At 33.7% G+C, this 21,600-nt stretch overlaps 1 protein-coding gene across 6 annotated transcripts in view; it reads right to left on the bottom strand.

Annotated features, from left to right (window-relative positions):
• LOC107656451 (oxysterol-binding protein-related protein 8-like) overlaps window positions 1-21,600 on the bottom strand; it is an 89,562-nt gene that overhangs the window by 35,158 nt on the left and 32,804 nt on the right. For 4 of the 6 annotated variants that reach the window (XM_016444316.1, XM_016444318.1, XM_016444317.1 and 1 more), the window contains exons 2-4: window positions 20,511-20,601; window positions 7,679-7,715; window positions 5,458-5,598 (exon numbers count right to left, since the gene is read on the bottom strand). In XM_016444316.1, the coding sequence (XP_016299802.1) occupies window positions 5,458-5,598; window positions 7,679-7,715; window positions 20,511-20,555 (223 nt within the window). In that variant the 5' untranslated portion in view covers window positions 20,556-20,601. Of the gene's footprint in view, window positions 1-5,457; window positions 5,599-7,678; window positions 7,716-20,510; window positions 20,602-21,600 lie in introns of those variants that run through there. The other 2 variants (XM_016444320.1, XM_016444321.1) reach the window with 2 other exon arrangements.

Genomic DNA, 21,600 nt, shown 5'->3' with positions numbered 1-21,600 from the left:
CATACCGAACCGTGACGTTAAAACCGAGGTACGTACCGAACCGTCATATTTGTGTACCGTTACACCCCTAATATATACACACACACATACATTCAGTATATAACAAAAATAATATAACAAATTATAACAAAAATAAAAATACAGTACTAATAATCAGTAAAACACACACACACACACACACACACATATATATATATATATATATATACACACTCACATATATAATGTATTTCATAGATAATAATAATAATAATAATAATAAATATTATTATTATTATTAAGTCTCAAAATCATATAATAAATTAATAAATTAGTATGGCAATACAATAAATACTACCATGATGTATAAATAATTTTCAATTTAAATAATATATTTCCCATTACAATAATAAGAATGATATTTGCATGCATTATGGAAATGAGAATAATTAATTAACTTAACTGTCATAAAAAATATTGATGGCATTATGCAAAATATACTCTGAACTATGACTTACCCATAAAAACATGAATACGTTTTTGTCAGATTTACTTTATGACTGTTTGTGAATCACTGCATGTGTCTGTATTTTTGCGCCCATGACTCAGATCTGATTTTCTCTTTCTGTCTCTCTCTCTCTCTCAGCTCGCTCACAGAGAATGCTTTATGAAGGACACTGTAGCTGAATATCTAAACCTCACACACACGCCTGCTTCTCAAACAGCGCTGGTGAAAACAGAATCAAGCCATCAGCATCTCTGGATACAGACACACATGCAACCTGATCACACTGTGAACTGCCAAATCTGACACTGCAAAGGCTTTTAGGAGAAAGTCCAGCTGCGTGAAGATCCATCTTTCATAAAACTCTGATATGACTTACAGTAACCAGGTTTACACTGTATGTTACAAAGCCAAATCAAACAGCATTGACTTAAAGTAACAGACAACAAGAACCACCACATGCTGAAGTCTAAAATCAAATCACTTAACTTTACAAACAGCACTAATTAAATACACATATGCATAAGGGTCAAAATCTGCATAATGCATTCAGTGACGCAATGGAAATTGCAGTTTGAATCCCTGAACTTAACTATGAGCGATTGTAATATGCAATAGTAGTAAGCAAAACAGCACTAACAAGCAATGCATCTCCAAGAGAGCGTTTAGTCGGAAAACTGATCTCCTTCAAGTCAGTTTAGAAGCTGTTTGTTTGGAGTGAAATGTCAACAAGTAACTCACAGGAAGAGGCTGTGCAGACCGCTGGGACTTCGAGCAAAGCGCTGCCTGTTTCTTGGTACGACTTGCGTAAATTCAGCCTGTTTTTGGTCAATGAACTGGAGAAGAGCTCCAGAGGAATCAAGCTAAAGGTTAAAATAGTTCAAGCAGCTTTTAAACACTCCAAATTCCTCTTTTCTCCATCCAATCAGAATTCACGCCGGGCATCGTAACCAATCAGAACGTTCCTCCCGGACTCTGCTGATGTCGCTCTGAAGTTGCTAGGCAACAGCCTCTCCAAAACGAAGCAGGAGCAGTGAACGGATGAGACTGCAGGATGGCTGTGAATGATGCCCTAATTAACATAACTAATTAAGATGCTCTGGCGGGTATATAATTCAAAGCCTACTGCTCATTATCCAGTGCTTCATATATGAAGCATTTAACAACCTGAGACCTTGATTAAAAGAGATAAAACAAGACATCTCGCGCAAAACCAGACTGAGCTATCTATCTGTCTGTCTGACCATCTGACCCACACACACACACACACATACATAAACTATGTGGAAAAACACCCGAGGTCACCAGCATGTTAATCTTTTCCATAAAAAGCAACCTGCTTTGTACTCAAGTGCAGTCTGTTCCTTTAATTCTTGAAGGCTTTGTCTCTTGTTTTGTGCTTCATTCATAGAAACTTTATCCTTTTGTTTGTTTCTTGTAAATGAGTGTCCGCTGCTCATTTGCTCAGTTCTCTGTGCTTCATCCCCTGCAACAGTATCTCTGAGTGAGCGAGAGCGTGTTTGTAGTAACCTGAGCCAGTGTGGGCATCCCTCGTGTGAAACTGATCTCCACACAGTTACGGTTTGAACTGTTTCCCACTCAACCAAATGAGTAACCCAGCAGGTTAAACTGAACTAGTGTAGAGTCAGTAGCCAAGCGGTTAATGATCCAGACCACTGTACTGCTCACAAAGATGATTCAGAGAATCGTATAACTGTGCTTGTGGCACATACCTGTAACATCTATCGTTTAAATTGTCTACTTTCACAACATTAGAATGTACAGTATAAAATAATTATATTTTTAGATTTGCTATAGATGACATCTAATATTATTATTAAATTATATATGAATAAGATTCACTTTAAGTGAGCTTTAGATGACAGCAAATCTAAATGTATAAAAAAAGAGCATGCAGTTATCTAATATCAGCTGATATATGCAATATCGATACTGATAAATTAAAATACTTCCTTGAATATGAACTCATAACCAATGGATATATTGTACATACCTAAAAATGTATGGTCTAATGTATAAATTAATGTAATATCATAAACAATAACTGGCCCATATTAAAATACTATCTAATTTTATCAAAATACTTAAATAAAAAAACACTAAAAACTAAAATGAATCATCTTAAATGCTATAAATAACTTGAGGCATCACAATATTATAATGTACTGTATGAAAAAATATATTTTGAGATTTGCTATAGATTACACTTAATATTATTATTAAATGATTAATGTTTAATGTTAAAGAATCACTTTAAGTGAGCCTTAGATGACAGCAAAGGTCATCTAAATGAATAAATAGGGAACAAGAGCATTCACAATTATCTATTATCAGCTGATATATGCAATATCGATACTGATAAATTAATTTCTTGAATGTCAACTCATAAGAAATGGAACAGATATCTTGTGCATCGCCAAAAATATATATTGTGCCTTATTACGAATTTATTTACAAAACCAAAATTGCAGCCAACAAGTGTCCAGCAAACATGTGAAATCTTTTAATACTATTTAAAAAGCATCCCAGGATACACCTCATGAAGATGATTGAAGAAGCTCAAATATAAGACTCCAAGTGAGTGATAAAATATAAGCAAAAGCAGCAGATAAGATGCTTTCAGGCACAATGCGCTTGAGACCTGGTCAATGCACTAAAGGTGGGTTTAGGAAGCCACTAGGAACCTTATGCAACCTGGCTATGAGCCTGGATTAGCAGCCCAAAGAATAAGCTTTAATGAGTCAGACCTCAGAGCACATTTAACGCTACTAAACAAACCGCCCAAACAACCAGTATCCTCAAGGAACCCATCTCAAGGCATCTTCTAGGTTGAATAATCCATCAGGCCTTTAGGAAATTACTTTTAATGATACGATTCCACACAAAACAGCTACAATTGACCATTTTAACGAGTTTAATTTAATGTACAATATCACTTGAATTCTGTTCTCACCAGATACTATTGCAGGTGAAGCAACTAAAAAATTATATGCTAAACATGCACTAACTAAGCATTAGAGTACTAGTCTAAGTACTTGCCTTGTGTGCAGGAAGATTAATTAATTAACCGCCACACTCATGCATTCAGAAGGTTTACGTCCAACCCTCTCCATTCACAATCAAACATTCATTAGCCCACAAAACCGCCATAACATTCCCAAACATTGGACGATATTTGAACAGCATGCTCACACCCGAGCTCCCATATGCAAATGACCCTGCATCTGATTGGCCGCAGCGATGAAACATGTAGGTTAAGCAGCTTCTGATTGGCTGAGCTGCACGCTGTGCATTTTAACCCCATTTACTGAATGTAATCCATTAAATCCAGGCCAACCACACCTGCTCTTGTCTCAAACAGAGCGAGGAGGCCAGTAAAGAGGATTTGAGTGCATATCGGTTGCTGTACTGATGCTATTCCGGGTGTGTTCTCACCGGGAGAAAGCTGCGGCGCATCTCGTTTCGGGTTGCCACTGCTAGCACTGAATAATTGAGAGAAAGGTGGCCCACATCTGCGAGATGAACTTGCAAAGAAACTTTCTTTTATACAGCTCTGAGGATCAGAACACACCCAAACGGAGTGATTCACCCGAGACTAAAAAGAAAGGGTGAATGTGCTTTCAAAGCGATGGCGAGGGGAAATTGCTGTTGCTATGGAGACCTGACGAGATGCAAGAGGTCCGAAGGCTTTGAAAGGTTTCGACTAGCAGCGGTTTTGTGCAGAGGTGATCACGTGTGTCAGCGTCTAGCCTTGCAGAACAATTGAAAACAAGTCTTACGCCACTCGTATGATGCTCAAAACATGAGTGCTTAAATCAGGGACCACGACAAGCTCTAAAAACAGGAACGTGGTGCATTTAATCAGATTAAAATCATCATTATAAAGCCGAATCCTCTGACAACTTTAAGTTGCGAGCCTGGTGTGTGTGTCTGTGTGTGTGTGTCACAGTCGGTTGTAAAAATAACACAGGGATTGTGGACACTCCATATAACAGCACAATACTGAACTTTGACTGCACATTTTCAGGCACCTTTTTATAGGAAGTTTGAAAGAGAAAAGAAAAAAAAAATATATATATATTTTTCTTGTTTTGTTTTTCTGTGTGTGTGTGTGTGTGTGTGTTTATATCAAATTAATAATTATTATTGTAAAATTATTAAATGAGTTAAAATTATTAAAATAATATTTATGACTAAAGTTTGAAAATTACATTTTAAATGTATTAAGTAGCACAACAACAAATAATAAAATAATCTAAATAATATTCCAATAAATATAGTAGCTCATGCTTCATTACAGAGATTGCTTGGATCAGTTTCTATTTGTATGCCAGCTCTCAATCACTCAAATCAACAGATTAACATAATCAAATAAATAAATTCAAAGAATTATTCAAATAAAATAATAATAAAATAAGTCAAAGAAAAATTATTCACTATAGAATATTTGTGTGACAATTCCAAATCGTAATTTTAAAATTCCTTCAAAGTCTTCCATGTTTGTGGGAACCCAGGACAGTCGGATTCATGTTAACTACAAGCAAAACAATGCAAGAGATTCTTGGACAAACTCTGCTGTGGTCTGATTTCATGACACTTCAGCGGCCTCTAGTGGTGAAAACCAACACTACACGGGGAAAAACTGGTCACTGTGTCAACACTGAAATCAAAATCAATCCTCTTTACTTACTTAATAAGGCTTCTGATCACATTGCTCCTGATTTATTTTTTAAAGACAGAAGTGTTGTTTTCGAAACCTTTCAGCTCAATCTAATAACATTTTCCACCGCTCAGACCACATTTCTACTGATGTACCTGATGTAAACTGCACTGGTCTGGGATCAGATTTCCTTCATGCAGATTAGGGCCTTACATCCTAATCTGGGATCCTTGAGGCCACAGAAGCTTGTGGGAGAAACTCCTGCACGCATGTTGCGCTGCTGTTCTCTTACCGTGGCTGTAGCTGACGCCGGGGCTGAGGGAGGGGCTTGTGAGCAGGTCTTTACTGGGCGTGTGCAGCCCCGCCTCCTTGCCACGCTGGCTCATCCTTCCTGGGGTCAGAAGTGCAGCATCATCACCAGGCATTAAGGCAGCTGTGGAAAAATAACAAAGACCGAATCTGATTGATTCAAATTTCTCATACGCTGGTCAATTTTGAGATATTTATCTGTTTGGCTTTTCATAACGTGTTTTTCAGAATAGTGATAAGAAAAACCCAATGTTTATTGTATTGCACTTTATCTATTTGCATCTGTATATTTCAATTACGATACATATCTTTAAAGGCCGTTTCTCAAAATGAGTTTTTATCTCCACTTCAGCAGCACTTCTGCTGTAAAAAAAACAAAACTCTAAAATGTCGATAAAATGAAACAAGGATTTTGAACCTGACTTTATCCATACAGATTTATTTTCTGGAATTTTATGCATTTAGTAAATGTTTAATTAGATAATGCATCATTTCAGAAAACTTGTAATGCAAAAAAAATGTTTGCAATTCTTATATAATCTATCAATATAGTCAATCAACTGGCAAAGTATGGTAATATTTTACTTACATTTTTTAGCCTATTCATCTGGGGTATCTTACCTTAGATTTAAAACCACATATGGATGTGGTTTGGATTGGGTTTGTACATTTTTTCTATTGATTTCAGAAGATAAAAAAACTAAATGGATTGGAGTCAGATACACCATAAAGACTTTTTCGCTGAGGAGCTTCCACCAAACTTTAATTGATGCACAAATTGTTGTAAAGTGCTCCCTCTAGTGGCCAACACACAAAATAAAAACAGATAAAATCATCACATGGTATTGAGTAAAAACTGTAATACTACATAACACTTAAATCTGTAATACTACTATTTATTTTCTGTTTTTAAAAACAGTTTTTAAAAACAGATTAAAGTGAGTGTTTAACATGACTACTTCAAATCTAATCTCATCAGCATCACACACAACCTTACAGCACTGCAACAGTATTACATACATCACTTTTGATTGTGTGCGTGCATGTCTGTAGCTGAGAAAATTAAATGCATGAGAAACTCTGCACAATGATGCAGCATAAAACGTGTTGGGTGAAATAACACGCTTCTAGTGAATATATGCATGTGTCTGTGTGAGCTTGTATTGCTATACGTGTATAACAGCATGTAAAAACACACACACACACACACACACACACAGGTTGGCTGCTTATTGTGATGCAAAAGCAAATAAAGGAGAAGCTGAAGCGACAGAGTTTAATCACTTTATGCTAATCATTCATTAGAGATGCTCGTTTGAGATGCAATATGAATATTTCATCCTCATCACTTAGGCTGTGAAGAAACTAATTACTAATGAGCCAATTAACCAAACAGCCACGTTAGAAATCTCAAATTGTGTTTCTATACCCACTGTATATATGTATATATATATATATATATATATATATATGTATATGTGTGTGTATATATAACAAACATATAATGTGATAAAATGTATAATGATTGATTTTTACATTATAATTATGTATAATAAATTACATATAAATGTATACATTTCATATAATTTTTTTTCCAAACATTTTGTTTGATATCCAATCTTGCTGCCACATATAAACATTATAAAAATGTATATTGACAAAATTATGTAAAATAAATTATATATAAATGTATTTCCAAAAATATCATCTTTTATTTCCAATCATGCTGCCATAAACATTATAAAAATGTACATTGATGAAATTTATATGCATAATAAATTATATATACCTTTATAAATATAAATATATAAATTTAGTGTCAAAAAATTATGTTTCATTTACAGTCATGCTGGCAATTATTTTATTTTTTATTATTTTATTTATTTTATTTTTTTATTTTATTATTTACAATTTATTTCCAAGATGATAACTGGACACAAATCGCTGAATTAAAATATGTATTGTAAAATATGTATTATAGCAAGTTCAAGTGACTATAGCAAACAATACAGTTTGAACAGAATGAAACATTTATTGTTGGATTCTGTTCCACATACTATTAAAACAGCTGTATATAGAATATAATGTTAAGTATCCCATTTCTGAACATAGTGCCTTTGACTTTGACACGCAGGAGCAAAGATGACAGACACACACACACACACACACACACACACACACACAGGTGAATGTCAGCCTCTTACCTGTGGTGACAGGGTTTTCTCTGCTCTCTGCATGATGCTGAACACACACACAACACACGTCACAGACAGACACACACACAGTGAGGGTCCGCCAGGCAGTGTTGGTTTTGGTGTTGGTTGGATTTTGTGCGTTGGGACATGTTGGCAGCAGACAGACAGATGGCATGAAAAAAAGACAAAAAAGACAAACAGGGAAAAAAGAAAAGCAGCATTAGTTAAAAATGACAAACATAATGACACATAAGACACCGGCAACAAAATCCAACTGAACAGAGCAAGAAAGACAGCAGAACAAAACCAGGGAGGGTTAGACGAGCCAAACACACACACACACACACACACTCATAACTAGTGGTCGACCGATATTTTTTCAAATATCGGCATCGGCCGCTAAGTTTTCCTATTTGGCTGATGCGTTCGAGGCAGGACTTTTATTTTGATGGTGCTGGGAATAAGCACACAGTGCTCACTTTCTCCCTCTTGTTCGCTTAACAGTTCTGTCTAATACGGATTGAAGTCTGTCTAATAATATTATTAGTAATAGAAAGGAAATCATTATAATACTTTCTTGTTTGCCGTCAGCATTCAGCAAATACGCATTTATATCATTTAAACTAATCTTTGAATGACTAATGAAAAAATATGATTCCCAATGCACACAAACTTCCCAGAATACTGAGTGCCCTGTTGTTTACAGTGTTTACGTCCTTTTTAAATTATATTTTTATAAAATATTTATTTATTTGTGAAAAATACTTTGTCATCTAAAGTATAAGTATTTTTATTTAACACATTTATATTTTAATCCATTTTCAAATTATTTCAAATTTCTTAAATATTAATTAAAATAAATAGAATTATATCGGCCATCGGCCACCATGCTTTCCAAGATATCGGCATCGGCTGTCAAAAAAACAATATTGGTCGATCACTACTCATAACACAGTCCGGACAATGTGGATTAGCAAAGATTATAGTGAACAGAGATCAAAGCCACGACAATACAAAGCTCTGGGATTCTGATTGGTCGGCACATCTGTCAATCAAATGGTACAACAAATACACTCGAGTAATTGGCACCCACAATGAGTACCGTTTAATCAAATGAAGCCGGTTTGAGGTCTTGTAGGTTATTGTTTGATTAATAAAGCTTTTAGATCCTATGTGGATGGCTGTAATCGAATTAAACCTACAGTAATGCATGTGACCTGTTTATCTAATGTTGAATAATCAATGTCAGTTCCCTTAAACATTATCAGAGGTGTTTGTAAAGCATCATACTTGGGGTTAGTGATTTGAACAAAGCCTTGAATGGCACCTCAAATCGTGTGGATAGCTGTTCATTTGTTTGTATAATCAAAAATAACATATTGTGCATTAAACTAACTAGTCTAATCATGTCAGAATGTACGCTAAACCAGCATAATCTGTTAAAATGTTTAGCTCTGTACAAATATAATTTAATAACGGTCAGAGAGGATTGAAAAGCAGCACTTTTGACAGTCAAAGCTGTTTTCGGCATTACTGGGATTAAGAACAAAAAAAACACTAAATCAATCCAAAAGCCTCTTTGACTTTGCACTGCATTGTGGGCAGTGTTGTTTTTGTTAACCTAAACTAAAATGAAAGCTGAAATAAAATATAAATATAGATAAAAACAGCAACTAAGCTGGAGTACTAAAATAACTAAAACTGAAATAAAATAAAGCTAAATAGAAATAAAACGACTAGTAACTACTACTAAACAAACAAAATGTCATAAAATTACTCAAATACAAATGAAAACTCAAAAAATATAAAATAAAAGCTCATTAGAAAATAAAGCTACATAGAAAAATAAAAAAATACTAAAAATGACAAAAAGCACAACAAAATTACTAAACTTTTAACTAAAATTTAATTAAAAAATTCTAATTAATAATAATAAAAAACTAACAAAAACACTAAAAATGACAGGTACATAAAATTACTTAAAATTCGAAAATATATTTAAAATATATTTAAATATTTAAAATATAATAATACAGTGCCTACAGAAAATCATCATACCCCTTTAAAAGAGTTTATCTGTCGTACAGCCTGAAATCAAAGCCCAATCCGAAAAAAAACTTTTCCAGCTTTATTTACAAATTTGCCTTACAACAGCAAACTAATGAAAGAAAAAGGCAAGCTCTGAAAATGAATAAAAAACTGAAAAATTGGAATAACAGGATTGGAAAAGTCATCAGTCTCCTGATTTAATACTTTGTAGAGCCACCTTTTGCCTTAATTACAGCCAGTAATCTTTTTGGACATGTCTGTACTAGCTTTGCACACCTAGATGGGAGAATATTCGCCCATTCTTCCTTGCAGACTTGCTCAAGTTCAGTCAGAGTCTGTGGTGAGCGGCAATGGACTGCTCTCTTCAAGTCCATCCACAGATTTTCTATGGGATTTTAGTCAGGGCCACTCAAGGACGTTCACCTTCGTATCCTGAAGCCGTTACGTTGTTCTTTTGGTAGTATATTCAGGATCATTGTTGTGTTGGAAGGTGAATGACCTGTCCATCTTCAGCTGGCTGTAATTAAGGCAAAAGGTGGCTCTAGGAAGAATTAAATCAGGAGTTTTTCAGTTCAGTCATTTTTAGTGTTTTTTGTTTGTTTGTTTTTTTATCAGCTTTTTATTATTTATTATTCATTAGCATTTTTATTAATTTAAATTTCAGTTAAAAGTTTAGTAATTTTGTTGTGCTTTTTTGTCATTTTTATTAGTTTTGTTTTTCATATTTCTATTTAGCTTTATTTTCTAATTAGCTTCTATTTTTATATTTTCAGTTTTCATTTGAATTTTAGTTTTGTTTGTTTAATAGTAGTTAGTAGGTTTTTTTTTATTTATATTTAGCTTTATTTTATTTCAGTTTTAGTAATTTTAGTACTCCAACTTAGCTGCCAATTTTTTTAATCTATATTTATACATTTTTTTTGGAATGGGTTTTGATTTCAGGCTGCACGACAAATAAAGTCACTCGTTCAAAAGGTTATAATGATTTTCTATGGGCACTGTATATATTATATATAAAACAAAAACTACTAAAAATGACAAAAGCACAAAATGAGTAAACTTTAAACTAAAATTCAAATGAAGACTGAAAAAAAAAATACAAAAGCACAACAAAATGATTAAACTTTAATTTCAAATGAAAACTGAAAATATAAAAACAAAAGCTAATTCAAAATATTATTACATATTATAATAGAATATATATAATTATGAAATAACACAGACTGTCGGATACACTATATATGTGCCCCAATGTCTATAATGCACATTTTAGCAAATGCAGTGGCTCATCTGGCTATTTAATGCAAGCGGAAAATGTGAATGCTTTAATATACAAAACACATGCTACACAATACATAGTATAGTTTTTAAGAAAGAGCTGTTTCTATCACGGATGACGGCATGTTTTTAATAGCGCATCCTGGAAAGCATCTGTTTGATAATCCTTCAACAACTCCACGTCTGCTCCGTTTCCTCGAGCAAGAAGCTTCCAGCATCCGTGTTGATAAGACTGCCCATGTTTGTCTATTCGGTTTCCTATCAGCCTCCCAAAAAGAGGGAGATAAATCTATGAAACATAACAACTTCCTGCTGAAGGCCTCGAAAGCTCCCAGATACTGTATTGATCATCTGAGCCATTTAACCAAACCATAACTGTGGCTCATCCAACTCTAGCTCCTCTTCTACAGGTAATCTGCTATATAAATATCACAAACTGATACATCTTATAATATTTAAACAGTAAAAGTTGCACTCAGTTATATGATATGGAGAGTTGTCGTTTCTGGCTATCAATGCCACTGTAGAAATGCATGATTCAATGCCAGCCTTCATTCATTTATTCAGTGAGCAAAAGCATCTGATAATACAAGGGTTATAGAGATAGAGTAAGTATTTTTCAGCTGGTCATGTGATGTCGGCACCCATGAGGCAGTTCATTACCAGCTAGAATGAAACGGTTTTTACTAGGCCACAGATATGACTGGAGTCATTTAATTTTTTTCCCTTTGAAAGAAATTAATACTTTTATTAAGCAAGGACACATTAAACTGATCGAAAGTGACAGTAAAGACATTTATAATGTTATATAATATTTCAAATAAATGCTGTTCTTTTGAACTTTCTATTCATCAAAAAATCACTAATCACTATGAAGCAGCACAACTGTTTTCAACATTGATAATAATCAGAAATGTTTCTTGAGCAGCAAATCAGCATATTAGAATGAGTTCTGAAGATCATGTGACACTGAAGACTGGAGTAATGATGCTGAAAATTCAGCTTTGATCACAGAAATAAATTACATTTTACTATATATTCAAATAGAAAACAGTTATTTTAAATCATAATAATATTTCACAATTTATAAGGTATTTTTATGAAATAAATCCAGCCTTGGTGAGCACAAGACACTTCTTTCAAAACATTCACAGGCCTCAAACTTGATAGTGTATGTGGTCAGACTACAAAATAAAACAAAACTGACATTTTCTAGGTCTCTCCAGGACAGATTTAGTTCTCCTGCGGTGCTGGTCTGATGCAAAATTATGGTGATGACACACGGTTCTGTCTGGAAGAACAAATCAATGGAATTGCTCATCAGCAGCCACACACAGAGTCTATTAATTCACTTTGCAGCACTAAATGTGAGAGAAAATCAACATAATTCTGCTGAATGAATTTGCATGTGGTCAAACAGAGCTGAAAACGTAATCAAATTAGCCAAAATATAAAATAAATGGACATGCAAGGGAATTTCAATGATCTTCCAAACAGCATCCAGTACATCGAGGCAATCAATCCCATGGTGCCTTGCATCAGCATGGTTTCTGCTGAGCTTCTTCAATCGTTGACTCCTTCAGTCAAAGTCAATATATGCACACAGTGTGCATAATGAACGACAAAAACAGATGAATTAATTTTGCAACCTTGTATACTTATTATGCAATTCAAGATGCATGTGACTAACTCCTGTTTAAGCATCTCCTGGAGCGAATCAAGCGGCCTGTGAAACAAAGATGACAGCTGATGTTTTAAAGCCTCGGGGTCCGGGTGTTTTCCAGCAAACCCACAAGGGAGATTAATGCAAAACACTCAAGAGCATTCGTTGTCTGCTCGCGCACAAACACACAGCCGACGGACCGGTACTTGACAGCTCGGCATTTCTGCCGGATCAGCAGTGTCATGACTTTAACCCCAAGTCACCAAACAACAGAAAAAGTCCGGGAAATTCACAGAAGCATCTACAGCCAGAGCTGAAGCTTTATAAAACACCTAGAAAGAGCCGTCCCGCTCATCCAGAGGCAGTACAGTCAGTCCTGAGGGCGCAATTAAAGAAAATTAAAGCGCTTTTAAAGCAAATGTTTAAAGGAATGTGCAAGACTCGGTTTGCAAACCACTGACTAGTTGGTTTTGAAATATGTGGCTTTTGCACATCCCTGAATAAGTCTGGGTCTAAAGGTTTTTGGTCTTCAGAAAGCCAAGGATAATTAGGCTGTTTGTAAAAGATATGCATAAAAAAAAAATAGCTTTTTAAAAGGACTTCATGTAACTGGACACAATATTAAAAAGAAAACGTTTGTGACAGGAACATCTGCACAAACATCAGACATAAATCTAAGCCTATTCATTCTCCACTTTGCACCAAATGCAAGGTACAATGTTTATGGGATTGTCACATAATCAAAACCTGTTGGTTTAAAGTATTATTCTGGATGGTGACTGAAGTGACTGTGATGAATCCCTGACATTGTGGTCGAATTGAGTAACTATTGGTTTGGTCTCGTAGTTGGCTCTTCTTTGGTTTGGTCTCGAAATTAATTTCCAATAAGCATGCCAGACAGCTTTTCAACTTGAAAGATTTTGCTGCCGGAAAAAAACATTTTGATTTTTTTCCCCCAATTGGATTATTTTATTTTATTTTATTTATTGTTGTCTGTCTTGATGTTGTATTATTATTTTTTTTTTAATCAGACTTACAGATGCCTACTTTTAGAAATGTACATATTTTATTATATTTAATTTATATTTTTTCAATTTAAATTCATTTTATTATAAATTAAATATACATATAAAACTCTCATATTACAGATGTAAATAAGTGTTTTTTTTTTAACAAAAGTGCTAAAAGAGCAAGGCAAAAAGAGCGAGTGATGGAAGAAAGAAAACAGAGGTTGAGAGGAAGGTAAAGCTGGTGTATAGAGTATCAATCCATCACTGGGATGCTTTCAGACGCATTTCATTGGCTGGTAATGGGCTGTTCTGGTCCTGGGGTGGATCCTATTACCTCCGCAGTGGTCTCGCTGATCTCCATTCAGCCTCAATATACCGCCGGCCCATTTCAGACGGTGTGGCAGACCACTTTTTAGCACCAAATCTCCTTGAAATTGTGTTCTGTTTGAGAGAACATTGCGGAGGCGGCAGGACGGTAATGTCACCGAACCACTTTCCATCTACTTCAGGAGTGTGAAAATGTCAATGAAGTCTGGGAAGCGAATGGTGTCTGTCAGCTGGTGGGTGAAGAGTCAGCAAACACTTGCTAATGACAGACGTTTAACATCACACGCAGCTGACGAGGAAAAGGTGGAGGTGACAAAAGCAGAAGAGGCCAAAAGAAGAGGGATGGAGGAAAGGTGAAGTTTTACTGGCAAAGAAACGGAGCAATAAAAACAAACAGACAGCAGCAGGACAAATAACGATGGAAAATAAACAAATCCAGTTTTGCATTTGCATTAGACAATGAAGTGAGAGTGAGAACAGGCTAAAAACAGCGCTCACATGCTTATGATATACTGAATCCTCAATTATTAACAAATATGACACATCAAACTCTCAAATAAGTAAATATATTGAATTCTCAAATGTAAAAAAAACCCTAAGAATATTTATCTATATAAAATTCTCAAACATAAAAAAGTGAAGTAGAAAAGTAAAGTAAAATAAAAATATATCATTCTCAAACATATAAATAAAATATTACAATTAGAGCCCGACCGATATATCGTTTTGCCGATATTATCAGCCGATATGAGCCTGTCGCCGATATATCGGTATCGGCGAATATGCTGCCGATATGCCGCCGATATGAACATTTTTTTTTACAGAACATATAATGCAGATAAAATGCTTGAAATGTTGTAATTACTTAGTTTGTCCAGCAGAGCGCGCTCCATTGTTTGCTACTGGTGACCTGGATGAAACGCTTTTAAAGCTCAAGTCAATGGAAAACCATTGAAACTTTGAACGGTCATATCTCCATAACGGCGTGGCGAATCCGCACCAAATTCGGGGGATCCCTTCAGCTCGAGGAACCCTCTCGAACGTGAATCGAGTTTACGTCTAGATGCCCTCTTTCGAATGAGACCACCCCCGCGTGGATAGCCCCCGGGGTTCGGGAGTTACGGCTGGTTAAATTCGCGGTCCGGTGCCGACCGATCTAGCGATCCCGGGGGGCTACCGACGCGCGGAGAGTGACTTTCCCTTCAGTAAGGAGGTCTCTTGTTCAGGCAGCATTCACGCGTTGTCTTATTCGACCGTAAGTGCCCTGGGAAGTGGACTTCACATGATATTCCGCCATGACGTCACACAGAATATCGGCCGATATATCGGTATCGGCCTTTTTTTACTCCCTAATATCGGTATCGGTCCCAAAAAACCCATATCGGTCGGGCTCTAATTACAATACTACAATATTACAAATATTACATTTTTAAATATGCAAAAAATAAATTCTAAAATATATTTGGAAAGAACATCCTCAAACATGTAAAACACTGAATTCTCAAAAATATTGAGAAAAAATTACAAGATAATATATAAAAATATATAAAGAAAATGTATATAAAATATATAAAAACACACTGAATTCTCAAATAAAACACAAATTTAAATATAATATAAGAGAAATATAATTCTCAAGCATATAAAAAATAAGTTGTGTAACATTAAATTTTATATGTGCAAAAAACTGAATTCAAAAATATATTTGGGGGGAAAAAATCATCAAATATATAAAAAACGGAATTCTCAAATATACAAAAAATTAAATATTATTATTACTATTATTGCTACTATTACTACTACTATTACTATTATTAGTAGTAGTATATAATTATCAAAATACTGAGTTCCCAAATCTAAAAAGATGAACTGGATAAAAAAATTATAATAAAATAAAATATATAACAAAATATATACAAATATCTGATATATAAAACAATGATATTTAATTCTCAAATAACTTGTTTAAAAAAAGGAGAGCTAATTATTCGTAAGGTGGAGGGAAAAATAAATCTGAGAAGTAGCCTACATACCTTCAGCACAACACTATTTTTATCACTCATATTTCATGTCATCATGTCATCATGGCAAACCCCACTGACATTTTCTTCAGAACATGTACAAATCTAGTTTTCTGTTGCTTTATTTACACACAGGCCGTGAGACTGGGTCAAAATGGCATGAGATGGGACTTTCCATAGTGAAGAAGGATGATCGTCTGTTTGCTCAGTGTTTCTCACAGCTGGTCAGTCAGTGAACTGGACACACAACACACTATATACTGCACTTCAACACACACACACCTTTACTTAGCTATCTTAAATAAATACATACAACACCGCAAATGAAATCAGGTCTCTTAGACTGTGATCTGTCCCGTGACATACGGGTTTGGCTCAACTGCTCAGATACTTCTCAGATGAGGAAACAGTGTGAAAAATTATATCAAATCAAAAACTCTGGAGAGATTTTCTCGGTTGTAGCACTGACAAGTAGATTATAGACTTGATTTGCAATTTTTTTTTTTTTTTTTGTCAGCCAAACCTCTTTGACCTAAAATATTTAGAACCCTCTGTGATTTCAAATCAGTATTTAAAATATTTTAAAACATTCACATTTTTACAGTTCTCTGATGTCAGATAATGGTTATATGACAAGCAGGTAAACTAATAAACATTTCAGCTATTTAATAAGTGTTTTATTATTATTTTATCGTTACATTTTTTATGAGTTAATCAACTATTAGCTTTTCATCTCAAAAAGTCGTTACAGTATTTTGCTGATAAAAAATGACAGTATAAGGACATTTGTTTCAGTATGATGAAATTGTGTTTCACATCCATTTAAATGTCAACAAGTGAATGTTACATTTTATGATTGAATTAATTATTAATTTTTCATCTTATAATGTTAAAATGATTTAAATATTAGATTTTCATCTCAAAATGTAGTTTCAGTATTTTGCAAAAATACTTTTAAATTGATCAATGAATAAATTACATTGCTTCACATCCTTTTGAATGTCAACAAACATAATAAAAAGTGAATGTTACATTTTTATGATTTAATTTGTAGTTTTTCGTCTAAAAATGTTAAAATGATTTATTATTATTAGCTTTATTTATAGATTTATTATTATTTATTATATTAGCTTCAGTATTAGCACAACTGTTTTCAACATTGATAATAATCAGAAATGTTTCTTAAGCAGCAAATCAGCATATTAGAATAATTTCTGAAGATCATGTGACACTGAAGACTGGAGTAAATTCAGCTTTGATCACAGAAATAAATGACATTTTAAGATACATTCACACAGAAAACAGCTACTTTGATCTGCAATAATATTTCACAATATTCCTGTTCCTTTTAATTAAATAAATACAGCCTTAGTGAACAGCAAACCTTTGAACGGTAGTGTATGTATGGTCCAGTTACGACATTGCTGTGTACCACAAAGCCAAACTACAGTTGACATGACACACAAAGCTGACCTAAAACAGCTTATTTTAAAATAAAATATGTTCTCATTGTCCACATTTACTGAGACTGCACTCACACTTGAATAAAAAGCTGGATCTGACATCTGGATAATTACACCAACCCATCATGACTCATTTCCAGTTTCCATGATCTATGTATTAATAATTCATCATTCATTCATTCGAAAACAAACTATTTGCTATAAGCCACTTCATGAGGCCATTACAGAAAATAGAGAGTATAAATAACTGTGCATTAAGAAAACGCATATAATCTGAACTAAAATCACTTCACAATGTGACTAAAGACTATAGCTGTTTACATACTAATCAGCCAAATCAGACTCAGTAGAGCTATATATAGCTGAAGTGTCAGAGAAAACATAGCTGGCGGTCTCTGAAGACCTTAAACTTCAATAGCTGTAATTACACACAATATGCTAATAAGAAAAATGAATTAATTCACATAAACATGAGACTATTCGAAGAGTGTTTCCAGCAGGTCATGATGAGTGAACGTCTTATTCTCTCTGCTGAATTTCTAACTCAATCTCACATTTCCACTGGTGTTTGTGTGTCTGTATTTAGTCTAAACATCCTGTTCAAGGCCTGATATCTGCTGCTCTGGGTTCGTGTTTATCTGCCTCCAAAGACAGGAAACGAGTGGCAGAGGTTTCCTGTCAACTAGCGAGTCGACGTCTTCCTCTATCTAATGTAAAATTATGCAGCGTTTCCTTATCGATGCACATATATAAACACATCAGACGAGGTCACATGGTCAGTTTGATGAAAATGACGACTATTCCTATTTGAAATGCATTCGGGATCATTTGATTTATTTCAACTGCATTTCAACTTGATTGCATTTTATGTCTTTTTGAATGTCAACAAACTGAATACTTTAAGGTAAAGACGCTTTGAATTGCTTGTGTTTATATGGTCGATGTAACATGTGTCTCAGAATGAAAGTATGAGAAACGATCCTGTAATGAAGGTCTGGCTCTCAGTTTTATTTTTTCTCAAATTCCATTTTATTTTTTCCGTTTTCATTTTTCTAGACTCTGTTTTAATGGTTAAATTAAATTTTATTCATCAAAAAGCATGTCTAATTAATTGAAATCATGAAACTTACACAATTTAACAGCAATTTATTTAAAGTTTATTTAAATTTTTAAGGCCCTATGAAATACTTTTTTTTTCTCAAATTCAGTTTTATTTTTACCAAATTCTGTTTTCTATTCGTTTTCTGGATTCCATTTTAATGGTTTTATTAAATAATCATTAAATAATTAATTTAATAATCAAAAGCATCTCTAAATAATTGATTAAAAAATAATTTATTATTTTATTTATTTATTTAGAAATACTGTGTTGTGTGTGCAAGAGAAGAGAAATGCAAGAGTTATTTTTCACCCCAAAAATGAAAAGTAAGAAAAGTTAAAATATTAAAATATTAAATAAAAACTGTATTAAAATATGAAAATCTCAATGTCATTTCTATATTATATAGAGAAACAAATTATATTACATATTATATTAAGAAATTTTATATTAAAACATTACTAGGATAATTACCATTTTTGCATTGTGACATTATTTATGGCACTTAATCACATTTTCACCCAAATTCTCATTATCATAATGTGAAAAAATCTTATTATTATTACTGAAATATTATATTATATTATATTATATTATAAATTTGATATTAAAATATAAAAGAAAATTAAGCCAATTACCAGGATCATTAAGCTGAAACATGTATTGAGAAGTGATCACACTTAATTAGACACTATAATTAACTAATGACCCGATGCAGATGCTTCTATGAATGAATGGTGCTCAATGGTACAATTACAACCTCTTACAGGGAACCTAAAGCCAAAACGGTCTTCTCCGATCTGATCTCTGGCCACTAATGCTTTCATATAGTGAAAACATGTTGTTTTCTGATACATGTGAAGCAGATGTAGCTGGAGCCAGAGGAATATGATCCACAATTTACTGAAATAAACAGAACAATAAACACAAACAAACCCTCACAGCTCTCGTTCCAGCAAACCGCTTCAACGACTCGTGAATAAAGCAAATACTTATCAACACCTACACAACTCCTGCTCAACAGACAGTTATTTCAGTTAATGAAAGAGAGAGAGTGGGGCTCACAGGTGCATGCTGGGTAACACCTGAAGCTTGTGTGTGAAATGATTCACATAACCAGAAATGCAATACAAAAATTTTATTATTGAGATACTTTTTTTTTTTTTTTGCATTGACATTATTTTCATAACAATTACAGTATTTTTTTGTGTTTTTAAAATACTAGTATTTTTGTTTTTGTTTTCAAATTAATTTGCATACATTAAAGACAGAAATTGTACCATGATAGTTTAAATTAAATTATATTGCATATTAGATCAATTAGAAAATGTATGCAATATAAAATATTTACAAAAATGTGAGTGGTGTACTCACTTCTGTGATACTGTATATATATATATATATATATATATATATATATAATATTCATATTTAATATATCTTTTTTATATATTTAAAATAAATTTAAATACATTATTATTATTTAATTTAATTATTATCTATAATTATAATAATATTTTTTTCCCATAATTATTAGAAATAAATTTTTTACGCATTAAAGTAATAAGAAACAGGGGCTTAAAAAAGGTCTTAATTATCATAAAATTTATTTTCCCAATGCAAAAAAAACAGCCTTAGTCTTACATTTTATTAATAATATTATTTTGTGACACTGAGATGTATCCCAGCATGCAGTAGTCTTCTGCACTGTTCATTATTCACAGGCTCTGACAGCTGAGGTGTGTTTCTGTCTTTTGTAGTCGCTAATGGGACAGAAATTGTGTGAGCGAGAAGATTTTAAATTGTGTTTGGTGCCAGCAGCGTTAGCTTTGTTCTTGTCATTGTGAAGGCGATTCAGGTCTGTGTGAGCTCTAACGGCTCATTATATTCTCATAATGAATGTGTGTGTGTGTGTGTGTGTGAGCGCTTACCTGAGCTCTCTCAGGATCTCCCTGAGACTCGGCACAAGGCTCCATGTTTGTCCAGATGCCGCCGGTCAACACTGTTCACAGCTCTGCATGTCTGCGGAGACACAAACACATTTACTTCAAACAACTGTGTCACGTTGCATGCACTCAAAATATGATTCAGGCCTAATTTTAAGATTTATGTATTTGAATTGCATGTAAAATTTCATTCCATTTGAATTACACAGTTTTAACATAAACTAATAAACTTAATGTGATGCATATTTGGCAGTCATACATTAAAAAAAACAGGTACGATTTTTGCCCCGGTATTATTTTAAGTATCACTTAGATACTATTATAGTTTTTATTAAAATTTTGAATAAGTTTTTTTAATCTGAATGAAATTTTTCGTAATTTTTTTTTTGTCAGTTTATTAGTTTTGTTTTTTTTAAACTGTATAATTACTTTGTTAAAATTGTATCATTCAAATGGATAGAACTTTTATATGAAATTAAAAGATATAAATATTACATTTAGGACTAAACATTTTTTTATGATTTTTATGATTTAAGCTTAGCCAAACATCTTGATCATAATTAAAGGAATAATTCACTCAAAAATAACAACTGTTATTAAAAAACTGGACACTTAGAGAGAACGAGACCATCAGACTGACATTTAAAGCAACCAACTGCAGTTTGTTCTGCAAAATTCCTCACACATATCCGCTAGATTTCTATGATGAAAGTCTCTAGACAATAACCGGCCATTTCTTAACAACTCTCATCATTTTTCCAGCACATTTCTTGATGATATCTGTACGCAGATGGCTCTTATTTGAAGCGCAAACATTGATGGCACTCGTCACACAAGTGCTTCAGATAATTTGCTCTTCTTCAACGCATGGCCTGTCAACTGTTCAGACCAAACTTTCACTGGCGGAAACTTCTGACCTATAATTAGCAAAGTAGGTCACTGAGGGGGAAAAAACGAGGGAGAGAAAGTAGAGGTGGTCCAGGAGGCCTTATGGGCTCGATTTACACCCTTTAACTGACCTCTTCTGCTCTTGCCTTTTTATTGTGTGTGTGTGTGTGTGTGTGTGTGTGTGTGT

The sequence above is a fragment of the Sinocyclocheilus anshuiensis genome, unplaced genomic scaffold (assembly GCF_001515605.1).
Source record: "Sinocyclocheilus anshuiensis isolate Anshui unplaced genomic scaffold, SAMN03320099.WGS_v1.1 scaffold183, whole genome shotgun sequence".
Lineage (NCBI taxonomy): Eukaryota > Metazoa > Chordata > Actinopteri > Cypriniformes > Cyprinidae > Sinocyclocheilus > Sinocyclocheilus anshuiensis.
This window is presented reverse-complemented; position numbering and strand designations above follow the sequence as displayed.